Consider the following 20,891-nt stretch of genomic DNA (forward strand, 5'->3'; position numbering starts at 1 on the left):
TTCAATTTAAACAATTTTTTTCGTTCTCAACATAAATTTCACCTCATAGACACGTATTATAATGCATATGCTTTAATCCTGGAAAATGATTTTCACATTTATAAACGAGGAAAAAAGTAATTGTTAAAAATTATTGCGTTTAAGTCGATATACAGATCCGTAAGAGGATGCTGGAGCCGCCTGTATTACCAATAAAACTAGCGTTTTTGACGTTTTTGTTCCTGTCCGCGAAGAAGTGTTTTCACACAGAAAAAAATTCCTTTTCCACGATTAAATTATACATGCTAATGTACTTGTCGCTGGTAATTTTTTATTTTTTTTTCAGCTTTAAACACTAAATACAGCAGCAAGACAAATACATTAGCATGTACAGTTTAATCATGGAAAAGGAATTTTTATTCTGTGAAACTACTACGAAGAAATTCGACAGAAACAAAAACGTCAAAAATGCAGGTTAATAATACAGTCGGTAATACAGACGGCTCCAGCATCCCCTTAACGAAATATCAATTTTTAAAGATAGCTGAATACGCGCGCCCTCCCGGCTTATTGCCAAATGTACACGCATCGATCGCTCGGGCCGCGGGAAATGGGGATGGCCTGGTAAGCGCGCCGCTCGAGTCAATTTGACTTCTCTCCCTGTCTAGGGGCGCACGATTTTCTACACGAAGTAAGGTCCAAAGAATAATCAAACCCAAAACATATTTAGGTTTGGAGTGGACGTCACTTCGCGTAGAAAGTCGTGAATCTTTAGGCATGAGGGGAAGTGGAGTGGACCTCGCTTCACGTGAAAAGTCAGATTCTTGTGGGTCGGGGGGAGGTGGAGTGGACTTCCTTTCGTGTGGAAAGTCATTATCATTAAGGGGGGCAAATTTAGAATAGTTTTTAACATTGTATGTAGCAGAAATAAGATGTTATTTATTAAACTTGTTTTATTAATAACTTTTTCACGAATAACGATTGACAGGTAAAACTTCTCGGAAGTTACTTAGGATCATGACCTTATTAATATGTAACAAATTAAAGATGATCTAAGAGGAAGCAAGAGTTTACGCGGTAATTAGTGCATATAAATGAAATGAAATATACTTTAATAAATATACTGATAAATATATATATTGATAATATGTGGTCAAAATTAAGATTATCGGAGTGGAGTCGTTTTTTGTTTGATATATTTTAAATGTTTAACTATTTAAATTCTTCATATAATTAATAATGTCGGGTTTATTAGTTATATAAAGTAAATTGTAGCCTGGTAAAATGAGTTAGTTTCTCGTAAAAAGACTAATTCGAATTAACCTTCTGTGAAAGTTGCATTAACTTTTTCCTGCGTATCTGGGAACGCGAAATCATACAACTTCATAGATATAGTTAATTTGAAAGCTACATGATCCAAATTCTCTATGTTTCGACTTTTAGCACGAAAGTATTTTTTATCATTTCAACTTCTGCTTTACGCATACAGGCTCTCTTTCTCTTATATTTTATTGAGTTATATAAAATATGCTTTCAATTGTGATATTAGAAACAACTTTTAAGATAAAATAAATCAATAATTTAATATTTGTATTATTATATTATATTTTATGCGTAATATAATTCAATAGAAGCAATAAAAAGAAATTGATATTTTGAAAAAAGATCAAAGAGACTTTTAAAGCGTAATTCTTTAAATAAATATTGCATAAAATAATATAAAACGAAAAACAAATTTTTCTAGCATATTTAATTGGATTTGTCATTTTGATAAATATAACGCAGCCGTGATAAAAGAATCATACATTTCTTTATAAACGCAATTTCAACGATTGCGTCTCTTGACATAACCGTAATTACACCGTGTTTTTCGATTAATTACTCGCCGACTTCGTTAAAAGTACCGGCTGTGGGATTGCTATGTACTTCTCTGCGAAATGCGGCACGTTAAATTGCGACGTTAAGCTTACGCGTACCACTTCGCAACTACGATGCGTCAGCCCCGAGTGACATAGATAAAATAACGTGATGCCCTCGTACCGGGAATTAGACATATTTGAAAAAGTTTGATGTCAGTTTAAAAACTCACTCTCACAATATATCTAATCAAGTAACAACGGATTTATTTTTACAAATAACATAAGCGTGCTCCCTTCTTCTATTATATTTTTATGTTAATGATATACTAGAATCCCATAATGTTATCTACATAACTTTGCTGTTAATAATTTTATTTTAATGTATAAATTGTATATAATATTAAGAACAAGATATAAAAAATGGGGGAATTTTTTTAGAGAAATATTCCGTGACATTTCGTGACATATGAATTTCATGCATCAAACATGTAAATAAATAATGTTCGTTTTCATCATGAACTAGATCTTAACAAATTCACATGAAACGAGATCAAACCTTTGACATTCTTCATAGATTACACGAGTGAAAATTTTTCTCGGTTGCGAAATTCGTTAATTATGATTTATTACTCGCGTGTATCCTGGCACTTTTGAAACTTATGCGGTTGTAAGCAACTGTAATTTCCTTGAATTTCCGCGTAACGTGCATCTTTCGCACTAATTTCAGCTACAAACTTTTCCTCAACGTCGGTTAAACCAAGCTAAAATACTGAAGTCATCTCGAATATACGTTTTATTATACCTCGTTCGTTTGCGTTCACAATTTTATTACGGTCACTCGAATTTGTCCCATAATTATTATAGATACATTATGCAAGCGTTATTATGCGGTCGCTTTTGCAACATATAGCAGAAAATATAATATAATATATGTCCGCCTGTACAATCTAAACAGCATTGTACAAAAGAGAACAGACATCACAATTACTCTTTATAAGGAAATTAAGTGACTCACCTCGGGTCAACCCCGAGGCAAAGTGACATTATTTATTATTCTTTTACATAAAGTCTTTATAAACACTAACTTAAAAAATGATGGTAATTTCATATCATGATAAAATAATTCGATAATTTGAAAAATATATTTAATAAAGTAATAATATATATTTATTATAATATTAAGAATAAGGAGATATATTTAAATGGAAAAAAAATATTTTTTTGCATTATTAACTAAAAATTCCTTTTTTTTTATATAATTCATTATGTTAAATAATTCTTAAAGGATGAAACATCTTATTTTCATTACAACAAACGCACATAAAATTTTTAAGTTTTTAATCATAATCATAATAATTAATACATTTTATCTTGCGAATATTAACAAGAATTTTCTAAGTATAATTATTTTATAAACGTATTTGTAAAATATTGAATCTAATATCTTCTGAATGTACAAACTTCGCATTTTTTAAATAATTTAAATTTCATTAAATTAAGAAAAGCTGAGACCCGTTTGCTCAATCGAATAATTCTATAATATTGCTAGATTTATCCTAGTGTGGCGCAAAATTGTAAAAACTCTTACGCCATAAAAACACGTGTATATATAGTTGCTTCATTGGAAATCAGTTGAGGTGAAAATGGAAAATAATTAAGGAATTACGAGTTTTTGCACGTCAATTTGAAAATAATAGTTAAATGTGTTACATTGAGTTGCAAATTAACACGCAAAACCATCATTATGCCATTGTTTTCTGTGTTGGATGCAATTTCGACTGAATTTCTGAAATAAATTTGTGCGCGTACTTTTCACCGATCAAATCTTTTTTAATTTTACGCAGTCAACCAATACACACAAAAAATAGTTTTATAAAAACTGCGTTCGACCATCAAAATAGACGTACTGAATTTATTTCACGTCATTAAACTCAAAATATTTAAATTAGCCGCAATTATTTAAGAAAAAAGCAAAACATAAATGAAAAACTATTTCCAGTTCTATTTCTATAACGTAACCCATCGGTGAATACTAATCAATCTACACTCTTAAGAAATTAATCCACTTGCGAATATCCTGCAGTGCTTTTGGCGCGAGACAATTGTAGATACATTTACACGGAAATTAAGATGGATATGTTTACACTGAATTGAAATGAACTGACTGCGTACAACTGTGAGCCGTTTTCGTACAGGAAAACAGCACGGTTTTTAATGAAAAATCAGCATATTGTTCTGTAAAGATCACGAAACTGTAAACTGAAAAATGTCTCGTTAGAATTCCATTTTGACACAGAAATCGCATTAAAATGTTATTATGTCTCTATTGCTTCTTCTGGCCGCTAATAGTAATACAATTAACACGTCCTCCATGACGCTTGGTAAAAATCAGTGGTAGAGATAGCGTAACATTTTCACAAACGTTAATTTAACACTGATTGTTTTTTACAAGGCTTTAGAGTTAGCTCTCTTATTGTTAGTTACAAAGTCGGTATAACACGGTAGTAATCTTAAGCTTAATAATAATATCGCTTAATAATTATCATTTGTAAAGTCTGTATCATGTATGACACTTTCCCAATGTAACAATTTGCAACGTTGTCGCAATTTGTTATCCGATGCAACACTATTCCATATAAAAAATAGATCGGAAGTGAAAAATGTTGTCGATATTTTTGCAACAGGGTCGAGACAGTTTTGCGAGGGAACACGCCTCGAGGTCTCGATTTTACGGTGCATTAACGAATATAGCACAATATCGCTAACATATATACACAGGGTGAATCAGAGTCGTTGAACTAGCTTTTTACCCTATGAGATAATAATTGACTGCACACGTTATAATTCAATTAGGTATAAGGTTGATAATTTTCTCATGGGGTAAAATGTTGGTTCAACGACTCTGATTCATTCTGTATATATGTTTGTAGTTATATATTTCTATATTTGTGCGTATCTTTTTTATCCCGACACATATTTGCCATCTCTTTCTCCTATCTCCATGGAGACCCTCTGTAGATTGCTAAATTTATCTGACATGTTGCACGCACTCTATTTCATCCAAATATATTATTTTTGCGTGGATGATTTGCGTGGAGGTGTGGGTATTCAGAAACGAGTAAAAGGATAAGAGGACTCCCCCAAGTGAATGCAGATGGTTTCAGATATAGATTATAGAGCATGGAATATGCTCGGATCTCTTCTCGCCCGCTCTCTACTTGCTTCGCGTAATTATATTTAGCAGATGGAGATCAGTCCTAATGTGTATGACGATTTTTTTTTTGCTACAACAAGGCTTATTTTTTTATCGCGAAATTACGATAAACATTGCGCTACTTGTGTTGCAAGATTCGCGTATCCGAATAAATCGCGATAAATTTAACCGACGAGCATTGGTATTAATATAACTTATTGGTTACTATTACGATGATCAAATTGCTTTTCGGATACACATTGTATTTTTTCAAACTCACGCTACAGATTTAACATGTACAGATTTAACACTGTAAAAAGCGTTAAACAAGCCATTATTTTAAAAGACATGTTCTCGATCGTCCAATTATAATTTGATCGATTCTATCCAACGTTCAGAAATACTTCATCCAATTTGGTGCAACAAGTTTTAAAACAAAAAATTCTCTATTTTAGATTTAAACTTAATATCTTGAGGCACATATTCCCGTCTTGTATAATGGACAGTACAAATGTTCATGTTTAACCAGATTAAACAATGCATATCACAATGCGCGCATGACATGAAAAATACATAGTGAGAAGTTCAGGGAATTATAGTGGGAAGGTGAAAAATTTTAATTTATAACCCAGATAAAAATAAAATTTTGTCACTCTCTGGCCTCCTCTCCTTTTTTTCCAGCGTAACGTTTATATTCGTTATAACTAGAGCGCAAGGTAACTGCAATAGGCTTCAAGAAAAAGTTTTCGCTTAATATCGCATTTGCGAATTCCGCAGTTCGCAGTTACGTATATTTCAGATTTTACTGCCAAGATATTTGCATTAATTTAAAAATAATTACATAAAAGTCTTGCCAAAGCTGAAGTTTTTATTTTGCGGCTACTTAATTTCATATCCGGCCGTGCCATGTGACTTATACACACAGAGTGGAATTATATTAAAAATTACTTTAATATTTAAAAGAATAAAAAGACAATTTTATTACATCATTTAACTTGTCGCTTAAGGGGATCCTAAAGCCGTCTGTATTACCGACTAAATCGTAATTTTTGTATAACAATTACTTTTTTTCTCTTTTATAGATTCGAAAATTCTTTTCCAGGATTAAAGTATACGCATTAATATGCATCTGTGAGGCAGTCCATGCTGAAAATGACAAAAAATTTCGAAATTGAAATCTTCTTTACCATTTCTTAGCCCAATATGGCGCTCCACAGCTGTCACATCGTGACAACGTTTGCATATAAAAGCTGTGCAATCTATATTTGCGAAATAGTAATCCACAGACCAGTAGTTTGCATAAAGAAATAGCGTAGAGTTCTTAAAATTGGGCTTAGATGTATAATTAAAACGTAATTGTTATACAAAAATTTATGTGTATGTGTAGCATATGTGAGTGAGATATTGATGTAGTGATGTGTCAATGACACATAAATCATCTGTGTAAGTGCTATTTACAATATATGTAAGTGCGAATCGTCTTTAGGATTTGAGAAGAAAATATAAAGTTACATTAAAACAGACATATAAAGAAAAAAAATAGAATAAAATGTATGTTGCGCAAACGCAAACGTGCAAATTCAGTATGTGTATTATAAAAATATTATAAATAATTATAAACAATGTAAAGAGTATGATAGGTATACATCCTTAACACATTTATTTTTTTCAATCATAAATTATCAAATTACCTTCTCCTCAATTAGGAAATCTTTTTGGTTTATCAAACTTTCTGTAAAAGTTTCAAGTCTGTCGTTATCGCTAATTACTTGAAATCATCTTGGATAAGCCTCCCCGAATCTAACGTTCACCAATCACTAGCGAAAGTCTCTAAACGAACTCACGAAGAGATCTCAGAAAGTCTGCCGCGGGCGTAACTTTAACGAAGTAAGCATAGTGCCTTCAAAATTCCAATTTCCCCTCTCATGAAGAAGAGTTGGATCCCGAGTCACCGATCGCCACTGCAATGCGCCACGTACTACCTCAAACAGCTCGAGGAACTCTGTCCCCGTTTCAAACTCTTCAGGACCAGGCTTACGGGAGTAAGCTTTTTATAGCAGCAAAATTTCCCCCGAGGGGAGCACAAAGAGCTTAAGCTGCTGCGGAAACAAATCAGTGTGTAAGATAAACGGAAGTAACACACCTGGCGCGCCACCACCGCTCGACATTTCTTCGAGCGCAAAAGTTACACGGCGAACGAAGTCGCGAAAGTTACACGGCGCGTATCAAAATCGCAATTCGCGCTTCATTACGCCACGGTGAATATCATTGTCATAGTCGAATCGTGCCGGCGCAATTTCTTAGCAAGTATCGGAGCGTGAATAATTGACGAACACGCCCGTCACACATTATATGCGATCGACGCGTACGAGTTAAGGGAATTCTAAAGACGATTAGTTACATTATAAATAGCATTTATACACAAACAATTTACGTGTCATTGATACATCACTATATATACTACTACATTAATATCTCATACACTTATATATACACAAATTTTCGTGTAACAATAACTTTAAATTTTAATTAGACATCTAAGTCCAATTTTAAGAACGCCACACTTGTTACTTTGTGCAAACTATTAGTCTGTGGACTACTATTTCATAAGTACAGATTGCACAGCTTTTATATGAAGCAAATATTTGGTCTGTTTTCTGTTCCTGCACTAGACTATTTTAGACAGTTTTCTTTCTCGCTTTAAACAAATATCAAACGTATATCTATCTCATTTTAAGTTCTAAAAGTGTACATTAGGTCAGAAAACAGACCTAGTATAAGACATGACAGCTCTGGAGCGCCATATTGATGAACTAAGAAATAATAAAGATCTTAATTTCAAAATTTTTTGTCGTTTTGGCATAGACTCCACCTCACAGATCGTATTAATGTATATACTTTAATCTTAGAAAAGGATTTTCAACTCAGTAAAAGAGGAAAAATATAATGATTATACTAAAATTACATGGTAAAAAAGGATCCTAAAGTCGTCTGTATTACCGACTAAATCATATAATTTTTGTACCACACAATTATTTTTTTCTCTTTTACTTTCTTTTTTAAGGATTCGAAAATCCTTTTCCAAGATTAAAATATACGTATTCATATGTGTCTGTGAGGTGGAGTCTATGCTGAGAACGACAAAAAATTTCGAAATTGAGATCTTTACCATTCCTTAGCCCAATATGGCGCTCCACAACTGTCACATCGTGACAACGTTTGCTTCACATGCAATCTGTACTTACGAAATAGTAGTCCACAGACGTAGTAGTGCACAAAGAAACGTGGAGTCCTTAAAATTGGACTTAGATGTCTAATTAAAATTTAATTGTTATACAAAAATTTATGTGTATGTGTGGCATGCGTGAGTGAGTCAATGACACGTAAGTCGTCTATGTGTAAGTGTTATTTACGATATGACTAATCTTAAATGACAACGTAATTCGTGACAAACAAAAAGACTTTTAAGCCGGCGGCACAAGATGCTGTCAGCATCACAAGAGCCAATATGGTGGCAAGGTTCTAATCCAGCTAACAACCAGCAGGAAATCAAGCGTCGTATGCCGCCGGCTGTAGGGGTTGCGCACAATGATGGAATGGGAACAGAGAATAGGAACAGGAATATAGAATAATAATTTCAACCAATCAGAAATGATGCACTATAGAATACACAGTTTCCGATAGATTAAAATTCTTATTCTCTGTTTCTGTTCTTATTCTCTATTCATATTCCTTGATTGTGCCCTTACTCTCGTAACTGTCTTTGTATCGCAACGAATAAAGCGAGATGCACGTGATAAAATAAGAATCACGACGATTTTGCATCGTATTAGGTTGAGTAAAAAGTCATCGCGTATTTTTTAGCTCAAAGTTGTATATACAATATCTTCGTCAATAATGAATGAAATTCAAATTTAAAAAAAGGGTTTTAAAGCTTGAAATCTCTACTTTTAAAAGCTTATCACATTTTTTAAGTTTATATGAGTTTGATAATTTTTACATACCAAAAACTACGAGCTGAAAAAGACGAAAAATTTTCTTCTCACTTTGTGGATTTGTAACGTGTCCAAAACGAATTTGAGAAAATTTTCGATTACCTATCGTGAAAGCTTGATACTTTCCTTACAAAATCATTTTTTTTTAAATATTCCTATGACTTTTTATTACTGAGTTATCGCGGATTAAATAAAAGAATTATTTTGACTTTAATTGCTCATAACTCCATTAAAAATTGTCGTATCGTATAATTTAAAAAAGAGATTTTTAAAGCTGAAACTTTACTCTATCAAGATATATTTATATTGTTGGTAAGAAAGTAATTGCGGTTTTTACTGATAGATGTCTTTTAAAAAAACGCGATGACTTTTTACTTAACCTAATATTAACACTTCTCTCAAGGGATACACTTGTGAAAATAAGTTCGCAAACAGACGCGAATTCCGACTTTCATGACTCCCGCGTGTTAATTCTTAAACGGATCGGGCAATTTAAATCCACTTTCTTGCTGTCGTGATCTTGTACGCTTTTTAATGCGCATTAATAAGATACTCCAGCTTCAAGTGCGACCGGATTAATCATTCAAAAGAGCTTTTTACAGCGAAGGTTTTCTGCGGAATTTAACTTGGTACGTAATTTATGAATTAATTCCATGCACATCCAGCATACCTGTAACTTATAAAAAAAAATCATATAACTGCTACAGCAATTATTAACTTCTCACATAAATGAACGAAGCTTGAATGTGTAAAAATGTAAAATTTCGCTAATATAACACGCTTGGTGCGAATAATTTTGTCATATTCTTTCTCGTGAAAACGCTTTATTTATAAAAACAAGAGGTTTACATTTTGTATTAAAATAAATCTTTGTTAATCAAATTTTTGTATTGAATTTTTAACAATATTCGAATGTTAATTGAACATAATGTGATTGTGCTATTTAAACATTTTATGTTAAATGATGTTTATAATGTTTCTTAATACTAAAATAACACAATTTATGCTAGTAGACAAATAACATAAAAATAATGTAACTTTAAAATGTAAATTCTAAGAGTAGTTTTAATTACATTATAATACATAATTAAGATTATAATACATAATTAAGATTAATTTTTATTACATTATAAATGATAACTTTACTGAAAAAATATACTTCCACAATTTGCTTACAAATTATGCCAATATTATTGTATATTTTTGTGTCAATTTATTGTATATTTTTGTGTCAATTTTTTGTATAATATTTGTGTTACTTCCTAACATATTAAATATCAATTCATCTCATATTAAATTAACGTGAATATATCGTTTGGAACAGGTGAATTTATTCAATTTAACACAAGTTTTTCAAATATGTATGTCAAAAGAATTCATTACTTGCAATCTCTTCCACGGAAAAAAATGCCTAGAAAAATTGGTATAAAAAGCTTCAGATAAAAAATAATAATTTGTTGACAGCAATATACAATGAGGTAGCTTCAATCACAGTCAATCAAAGACACATAGAAAGCTGGCACATAGAAAAACTTCCTTAAAGAGGAGTATTTCTGCGATATATCTGCAGGTTTGCCCTCACAAAGTCATCACGCAGCCCTCCCAATGTTTGCATGAACACATCCCATTCCATCCCAATTTAACGACAGCTTGACGGTGATAACAATAGTTATATGCGCATGCTACGTCGATATCCCTAATTAATTGTTGGTGAACTCGCTACGTTATTGATGATCCCGGCCCCTCCCCTCATTACCAGCGAGCACGACAGTGCAGTGCTCGAGGCGAAATGTCTTCCAACTTTGCGGTCGACCGTCGCTTTATCGCCTCAACCGAGCTCTTCCCCGCAATCGTTTATACACTTAAGAACTTCTATCGATACGTCCCACCGCTCATTTGAATGGCAAATACGCTCATATAGGTGCCGACTCGCGACAGTTTTCGAAGATGAATACACACTTCGTTTGATGAAGAAGCGTGTCGCGCGTTGGCGCGCCGATTAATCTTTCACGTCCCGACTTTTTATCTTTCAAGATAAAGTAATTCGCAACTCCTCGCTACGTTGCGCCACGATTCTATTAAACATTCGTGACGGATGGTGATCGATCCATTAAGCTTTTCGCACCTCACTCGTTTTTGTATAGTGGAGTGTATCTCTACGGAAAATTGCTACAATATTTGCAATAGACATAATATTTCTATGATTACATAACGATTTATATTAAACTTCGTCTATATCGATACATATAGAGATGAGTTGCCTAATACGTACTCTGCTCACTTAAATAATATCTAATTAATTTTTCTTGTTATTGAATATAAATAACATCTAAAATGAATATAAATAACATCTAAATATGAAATAACTGAACAAATAAGATATGTAGTTAAAACAATTTCCAAAATATATATATATATATATACTATGGTATTCATAGTCGATTCTTATTTCAAGACCGTCTTAAGTAATGTCTTAAGACGCTAATGCAGCCCTCTTATTTGTTTGAGACTTTACTTGAGACCGTATTTAAGATCGGTCTTAAATGCACGGTCTTGAATGTAAGATCTAACTATGAATACCGGCTTATACTTATTCCCACCCTCTCATCTTCCATTATATAATCAATTACCCGAGTCTCCTCTTCCTCCCCACATACGTCCATTCCCTTCTTCATTTCCTTCCATCTCTCACATATTGTTAATTAAGGGGCTTATTCTGTAACTCTTAATGACTGTAACGATATCGTTATATTGTCGTTGAGCTACTTTTTTACCATATACAAAATCTGCGCAATGACAATGTAACAATATCATGAGGATTACAGAATAAGTCCCTAAATGTCTTATTTCTTCTTGTCTTAAATTATGTCATTCCTCCTGCAGAGCGTTACGCAGGAAAAACGTTGATAAATACGAGGAGACAATACACGTTATTAAACACACATACACACATACACACACACACACACACACACAAAATTAGATTCTTGCCACGTCGTTGATCATGGGTAACGCCAAAAGTAGAACACACTCAAGTATAGGTACACGCACATACTTACACCAACTTTAAAAGCTTTAAGATTTACAATTCACATTTTAATTTCATTTTTAATAAAGTTTCCAATAATAATTTGTTTCGGAGTTATATTAAATATACAAGAAAAAATTGTTCGTTTTGTAACACTTTTCTTAAAACGGTATAACTTTGTAAAAAAAATCATATGCATATTTATACACAATATGTACAAAAAATGAGAGAAAAAGATACACAACACTTCCGGCAACACTTTCTTCCTGATCTTCAGATTTGCATAAGACTAATATATTAAGCCGGCAACACACGATGTTTGTTTACTTGCTGGATTGCTAGATGTATTAGATTCTTGCCATCGTATTGGCTGCGATGCTAGCACTGTCAGCAATTCCTTGGGAATTAAAATATATAGAAATGGATTCGTGTGGGATTATTGCTAAATCCAAAATTTTTCAGATACGGGATAGCATATTATTTTTCAAAACTATAACGAGTTTTCCATTTTTTAAACATTTAAACATCCGCCAAACTAGATTCATCCTATATTTAAAAATTCATAATTTTTTTATTTCATATTTGACGAAAACATTAGGAGTAATTCAAAACTCAAATTTTATAAAAATCGATTACGAAATTTATAAAATAAAAAAAAGTAATACCAATATAAGACATTCGTCTTGAATAATATTCGATTCAATAACACTGCATGATTTTTTACGATATTGTAAAGAGGATATTAAATGACGAATTAAATGCATTAACGGATATGTCATTTTTATAATATATAAATTTTTAAATTTATATTAAAAATTGTAGCATTTATTCTACTTTATTGTTCTATTTCTAACTAAAAATATAGACATTTGTAAAAACTGTCGGTATATACAGATTAGAGCTTCACGAACATTTCTTCTATTATACATTCACCAAGTGTTAATAATACGTCAACTGCTATTTCCGAATTAGAATAACGTCATATGATAGTTATATTTTTATATTTGTAATAGTACAGCGTGCATGGAATTTTGCATTTTTAATGTAATTTTTATATGATGCGAATGCTCGGAATACCTTTCTCATATTATATGTAGTATATATGTATATTTATATACAGTTATATATCAGTTTATATGTGCTTTGCATATATATTATAGTATTCTTGTTTCTTAACGTTGCATTTTGAAACGCCATTGGAATAAGATTCATTTTTCATAGCAATTTTGTAACAAATATTTGGATAAACAAAATTTAAATTTCGAATTCATACTTTATTGTAATATTTATATATTGCAATATAACATGTGTTTCTTTTAAATGAATAATAGAGATTTTAAAACACAGATTGTTATCACTAATATATGAGATTTTTCTTCAAAAAGAAATGTTGCAAAAGTTTAAAGAATAATTTTATTGATTAAATTTTATTAATAACACGTGTTTGATATTGATGTTAAAATAAATATCTTTATAAATTTTACCGCAAGTGCGGTTGAGTGGCAAGTATGTTAACATATTTTGTTTACGAATGATGTTATATCGAATTCATAAAACATATATAATATGACGAACGCACGCATGCAACTAGATTACTTTTAATACTCGTATCGATATGCAGCGATATATCTGCGCATACTAGGACGTAATTTAAATGCATTAATCCTTTGAGTGGTAAACTATGATGTATCGTCATATCATGCGTGTGCTTGGAGGGTCAACATCGATTTATCGTTATTGCTATAACATTCGAGAGATAAACAAGATAGATATACTTGAATTTTAAACGAGATTTTGTTAAACTCTCATTAAATGCGAATAATTATTAACTCTTACAGGTCACAGGCACATAATTATTTATAACTGTTAATAAAATATTAATTGAAAGTATATGGGATTCTCGAAAAAGTAATGAATTAATAATTTTGAAATGACTGGTAAAAGTAAAAGTAGCATGATAAGTGGTGATTAATAAATAATGTACTAACACCTGAATTTACATAACTTAATAATTTATTTATACTGTTTTGGTTCAACTTTAAGCCATTTTTAGAGAAAAAATATATGGCTGTATGCTAAAAATGTAGATAAATAATGTATTAATAATATCGAAATACATCTCTATGAAATATATTTCTTACACTTTTAATTATACTAATACGGCTATATAACTGCATAAATAGAAATTATTTGTATGAAGTTACAAGATAAGGAATATAAATGTTTCAGCCAAATATAGATTACATTTACATGGACACTCTTAGGCTGTGTTCCAAATTTACTGCCAGCGCTGAAAATGCTACAGTTTACGCACTATAAATTTTCAGTACAGGCAGTCAATTTTGGAACATAGTTTTAATCTGGTTTAATAACATTCGTAGTTATCAAAATGGCCAATCATGCTTATTCCTCTAAAGAACGGAATGATTGTGATTGGTTAGTTTTTAACTATGTTATTAAACCCAATTAAGAGTATCTGTGTAAATGTAGTCATATATATTACATGAATAAAAACTCGTAAAATTCTTTGGAAGAAAAAAAAAGAATCATTCTCTATAAATATAAAGTAACCCAAAAGCTGTATATGACTGACAGAACTTATGAATTTTATACATATATACAAGGAATATATGTAGAACTTATGAGTTTTATACATATGTCCAATAAAGACCGTAACAACGATTAAGAATTGGTTTTTAACAGCATTTTGAAACAAAAATTCTAATATTAAAATGTCGAGGCTATAATAGTTTTCAAAAATAAGCATTTAAAGTTATCGAGAACCATATCGCATGAAATTCGCGCACTTAGATAGATCAACTACGATTAAATTTTCCGTTGTGTCATATGCGAACTTAAAGCAGTATGATTTGATAACTTTAAATGCTTATAATTAAAAAATTGTAGCATTGACATTTTGATATTAGAATTTTTGTCTCCAAATAATCTCAGGAATTTACTCTTAAATGTTGTCACCTTTATATATTATATATATATATACAGGGTGTCTGATAATTAACGATAAAATTCTCGTATAGCGACAGAATAGACTAAATTGAATCCTCTACCATTTTGCAATTTTCGCAATAGTTAACAAGATATTAATTACTGAAAATCGCTGAATATTGATTTTCAGTAATTTTTTATTCAAATACTAATAACTTTTGAATAAAATTTTTATAATAACTTTTGAATGAACAATGACCGCCATCTGAAACCTTTTGAAGGTCACTCAAGATCATGATCTTGACAACATATGTTAAAATCCAGATCATCCATTAAATAATTACCAAGAATTATTTAATGGAAATCGATAGGAGACCTCTCTTTCCATCGATAACAAATTCTGATTTCTTTTTCATTATCATTGTTATTATTACAATAATGTTCGAGTAGTTATTGACCTATAAATAAATTTTAATCCAATATGTTCAAACTAAAAGAAGTGTGGTATTTCCAAAACAAACTTTCGGAAGAATATGCGAATATCAAGTAGCTAAAACAAAAAAAAAAGGTAGTCAATACAAATAGCGCTCGAAGCTGCCTCTACTTTTACTTTACGCAACGCCGGAATCCGCTCGGCTTTGACGACGGACGAAGCGTGCGCAAACAATAATTTCCCGTAAAAACATACTTTACTAGGGAAAACCGGAAGGTGGTTGTACTTACCGGTGCGCACCAGTACGTTGAGCAGGATGTACAGGACGAGGGTGGTGACCCGGTATCCATGTATTATGATCATCAGCCACTTCGATACGTTGAATCCCGCCGCGTGCCATAGACCCGTGCCCTCGTGCACCATATTTTCCCCGTTCAAGCCTCAAGGGCGTCGTCGCCCTCCGTATGCGTTCCTTGTGCCTTCATTCACCAGCACTCTGCAATCGAATAATGTAACATGAGTGTTATTTGGCGAATACAATTCTTGCTTTTCACTACGCGTCTTCGAGAATGTCTTTGTGCTATGACGCAAATTAAAATCGAGACCTCATTCGCGTGAGAGAGAAAAAAAAAACGGTGAAATATTAGATCGTTGATACTCAAAAACCCTTTTTTAAACATGACTTTTACTATTGCTCTCTTGTTGCAGCTAATTTAATTATGTCGTAGATTTTACCTAATCTATGCGGTAGTATAGGTCCTAATGACGATATTTTCTTTATTCAGCGAAAATACTATTTAATCGAATATTTTAAATATGACTTTCGAATTTGTATATCGAGATTATTTTTGTAAAATAATAGTAGAACATTTTTATAAAGATTCAGAGTTATTAAGATTTCCTTCGGCTAGGTAAATATTAATATTATTTGAAGAAATTAATACTAACACATACAGAACAATTACAGAAAAAAGATTTAATACGATGCAAACATATATTACAAAGAACATCGTTAATAATTTGTTAACAATCAGAAACTATTGTGTTGATGTAACAACGCATTTTGTCATTACAACTGTATTAATAATCATACCTATTAAATTAACTACATATTGATTGCATTAATTATATAATACGCTCAATTAACTTAATGTTTGAACAAGAGCGATTGTGTCAGTTTCAATCTATATATTTTCTCAATATAATAAGTTTCGAATTGTAAAATACATATTTTAGATTTACTTATTAGATACCTGAATCAAATAAGGTCCTAATTTATTTTTTTTAATCTCTATTTATAGGGAAATAAACAAAATAAGAATAAAATATTTATTTCACTCACTCACAAAAATAAAATAATATATCTTTTATATAAAATATTTATAATCAAAAAAAATATTTTTAATTCTGATATTGGGCTTTATTATATGCATATAAATATATAATAAAACCCAAATTAAAAATAAATTTAAAATAACAAAGAAACTAAATATTATCTTTCTAAAGCAGTTTTAAAATTATTATCATAAAAAGGGGAAATCCTTTTCAACTACTCTTTTAAACATCACAATTATCTTTAATTTAATCTATAATTAATCTTTTAATCTTTGGAAACTTCTTATAATTTGAGTGTAATTTTAACTTCTTAAAAGTTAACAGTATTAAAAATCGTTATCCTCTGGTGTAAATCTCATACCTAACAAGCAAATAACGACAACAATAAATAGTCCTCATATTTAATAAGAGTTTAATAAGAATTCATTGTATTTAAAAAAAATGATTATTTAAAAAAATCGATTTATTTATTATTTTTCCAAGCTAGAAAGTTGAATAATATTATGTGTGTGTGTGTATATATATAAAAATTGGTAAAAAAATTGGAACTTTCTCAGAAAACATGCAGATCTTTAAACATTTTTTATACTTCGTCTGTATATTTTTTAATTTTTTAGCACTGTGCATAGCGCATCGTTATGAATGTGAGAAGTTATTTAATCATATGTTTGATATACTAGAAATGTATAAACTAATCGATTTATTCAATATAATAATACTCAATTCTTCAAGATAATATTCAAATCTTCAATATGATAATATTCAATTCAAGATAATATTCAAATCTTTAACGGAACAGTTAAGTATTGATCACCTAATTCTACTTGTAGTGGATGAGAATCGGTTGGAACGCATCTGGCTATTTGAGACGCGATATAGATCACCCTACTATGTCATGAAGCGAATCGATAATACTTAATGTGAGTAAATAGGTTCGCCGATCCTGAAATTTCTCTATTTTGTTGTGAGAATCTGAATAATTTCTGTCAATGTTAAAAACGTTTCTGTTTAGAAATATTAATATGTATATCAACTCAAATCATCTGAATAATGATTTGATATACACAGATGGTAAAAATAGCGTAAAATTAATAAATATTTTTTAAGTAATTTCTATCTTATTATTATATATATTTAGAAAACAAATTCAGATTTAAAACAGTGAATAGCCGACAAAATTTATTTAAAAATTATGTTTCAATAATCATATCCTAAAACTGATAAGTAAAGATTTGATAATATATACATATATTTATTTTATTTTTCTAATATGTACCATCTTATATTTTTTATACAAATTATTTACTGCAAATTTAAGAATATAACTCAGGATTTCTGATACTCAGAAAAAAAATTTATAACGTACTTAATCTTAGCTCAACTCTATACAATATAAAATTATAACTACGTATATTAAGATTAAATCAGTAATTTTTATTCTATTGCACTGAATAAAATAAGATCTATATGCTGTCTTGAGACAAGTGTACATATAAATTTAAGTATATATATTCTTATATTTAGAATAAGTCTTTATCCAGTATTATTATATACATAATGCTATAATATCATGGCAGCGAAACTCGTGGTATAGCGCGCTAAGACACACGAAACGAGAGATCCTGAGTTCGAGTCTCAGTCAAGTCCAGTTCTTCGTTGCCGAAAAATGTAACATTACTAACATTCTACAAACTTCTTTCCAAAAATAGAGCAAAATATTTCCTTTAGATTAGTGTTCAAACGAATATTGTGTCTGAATTTAATTTTTCTATTAAGAAAATTAATGGCATAGCATCAGGAATATTTTATTCTAGATTTTAGAATTTTTCATTTAAAAATAAAATATTCTTCTCTAAAGAATAAATATGATTGTTATATCGACCTTATTTGATTCTAAATCGAGGAGTAATAGCATTGAATATAGAAATCCTTTTTGTGGCCTTGATTTATAAATTTTCTAAATAACTTCAAAAGAGTAATTTAATAAGTTAATCCATAAACAAATTGGACAAATGTATAATAGAGGAGTAAAATAAATAATTTTAAAAGAATTTTTTTAGGAATAAATGCAATAAAATAATTTAAATTTCATTTGAAACTTCTCAATATCATATATAATATCGACATGTTATTAAGTTTATTTAATATTATGTATAAACCAGTTCAATGTATTGCGTCTATTCTGCGTAAAGAGAGTACGTGGCGTAAACTGAGCTCTGAGCTATAAGCTCCAAAGTTTTCTTCTCGTAGAACAAACGATATCAGAACTCGTTTGCGTAAGAGTGTGTTTAAAACACGTTACCTCGATGAGTGAGAATCTTCATTTAAATCTTCTTACACGCTGTCTATCTCATGTTGACTAAGGCTTTATTAACGCGTAACAATACACATTTTAGGAAATGTATTTATTAAATTAAGAAGACTAATTGAATTATGTGGATGATCAACGAGAAAGAATCTTATGAAGAATTATTCGTATTTACGTATCGATGCCATGGTGTTTTATTGACAACTGCAGATTTTTATCTGGCGTTATTTATCTTAACGTCTTAACTCTTCAATGCAATATTATACTATTTTGTTACAGATGCAATACACTGTGCATACTCAACTCAACTTCAATTACTTATAACTTTTACGAAAATAAAATTTTATTTTTTCGATCAAGATATTAAGGAATGCAACAATATCAAGCGAATGTATGTAACTTTGTAAAAATGTTACATAAACTAAAGTAATAAAGTAAACAAAAGTTTTCCAAAAAAGATTTTTTTTTAAGCTGAGTATGCCATAACGAGAGTAGAATTAAAGTGTTAATTTTTAAATTTTTATTTCTTTAAAACGAGAAAAGGTTAATTTCTTTAAGAGCTTCTTTCAGCGTTCTTTCCTATAAGAGGTCTTTCAATGCATTCTTTCTGATAATGTTTTCTCTGAAGGAGACATATATATAGGAAACATATAGGAAAAAACAGCCGAACAGAGATTCTCCTGGCAGAGCAAACGCTTTTTCAATAATTAACCACTATTTTCGGAAATAAATCGAATTTCTTTACGAGTTTATACAACGTTGTCGTAGTTTCAGCGACTTATTGTTAGGTAAAAAAGAAATTAATATTCAGTCCAAGAGAGAAACGACGAATTCCTTGCGAATTTCTGCCGCGCTCATTTTTCCCTGAAGCGTCTGTCGGCGTCACGTAGGCGACCTTCCACCGACGCAATTACTCGAAGACCACCGGCAACGTGATAACGTACATACCAGCGACTCAAACATCAAAGTTCTCCTCTCTAGCTGCTAATTTCAAATGCGTCAAATGAAAAAAAATCGAGCGGGGGTTTGCAACGGCTTTTCTATTTTGACGATGTGCAAAATTACATGCGAGCTAACGTTACATCTTGCAAAGCCTCTATTCTTTATTATAGTCCACTTCCTCTCGAATGTATTCCGGTTAGCTTCTATCGAAATGAAAAACGTCATAGTGCTCTTACGGAAAAAGATTTCCTCTGTGTTCTCTACTTCCAAATTATTGGATCGCTTTTTTCTTATTAGATTATCTGTTCTCAAATCAACTCATCAGCTTCGCTTTTGGAAATAACACTTAATTAGGAAAGGCACTGTTTAAGCCACGACAAAGCCAAATATTCTTGTTTGCCAAGATACTACGACAAGTAGTATGCCTGAGTATGCCTTGCCATAAGACTAAAGTAACGTTAATAAATCACCAAATGCGTTCGATGTCAAGTAAATAGTCACTAACGGCTGACTTGACTCGTATTACGTGTTCAATGTAAACTCGACCTAGAATACGAACCAAAAAGGTATTCAAAATAATATTATCACAATGTCAACTTCGTCAGTTTAAAATTTCTAGGTGTAACGTTAGCTAGGGTAGAGCGGGGTTATTCCGTCAGTTTCAACTTTAAAGTAATACAAAAGTTTAGATAGCAAACAATAAACTTTTAAAATTTAAACTTTTTTAGGGGTGACTTAAAAATACAAAATATAAGTAATAGAGAGCATACAGCTACAACACTAAATGTTTTAAGCGAAAGTCATATATTTAACATTATAATATAATAATGTAGACGTTTCGATCAAGAACCATCATCAGTACATAAAAAGATG

General features: G+C 30.9%; 1 protein-coding gene across 2 annotated transcripts in view; it reads right to left on the reverse strand.

Annotated features, from left to right (window-relative positions):
* LOC108753630 (Down syndrome cell adhesion molecule-like protein 1 homolog) overlaps nucleotides 1–20,891 on the reverse strand; it is a 79,541-nt gene that overhangs the window by 23,744 nt on the left and 34,906 nt on the right. The window contains exon 2 of one of the 2 annotated variants that reach the window (XM_018495399.1): nucleotides 15,724–15,929. In XM_018495399.1, coding sequence (XP_018350901.1) covers nucleotides 15,724–15,856 — 133 coding nt within the window. In that variant the 5' untranslated portion in view covers nucleotides 15,857–15,929. Of the gene's footprint in view, nucleotides 1–6,722; nucleotides 6,782–15,723; nucleotides 15,930–20,891 lie in introns of those variants that run through there. The other variant, XM_018495400.1, reaches the window with a different exon arrangement.

This window comes from Trachymyrmex septentrionalis, unplaced genomic scaffold (assembly GCF_001594115.1).
Source record: "Trachymyrmex septentrionalis isolate Tsep2-gDNA-1 unplaced genomic scaffold, Tsep1.0 scaffold7, whole genome shotgun sequence".
In the NCBI taxonomy this organism is placed as follows: Eukaryota; Metazoa; Arthropoda; class Insecta; order Hymenoptera; family Formicidae; genus Trachymyrmex; species Trachymyrmex septentrionalis.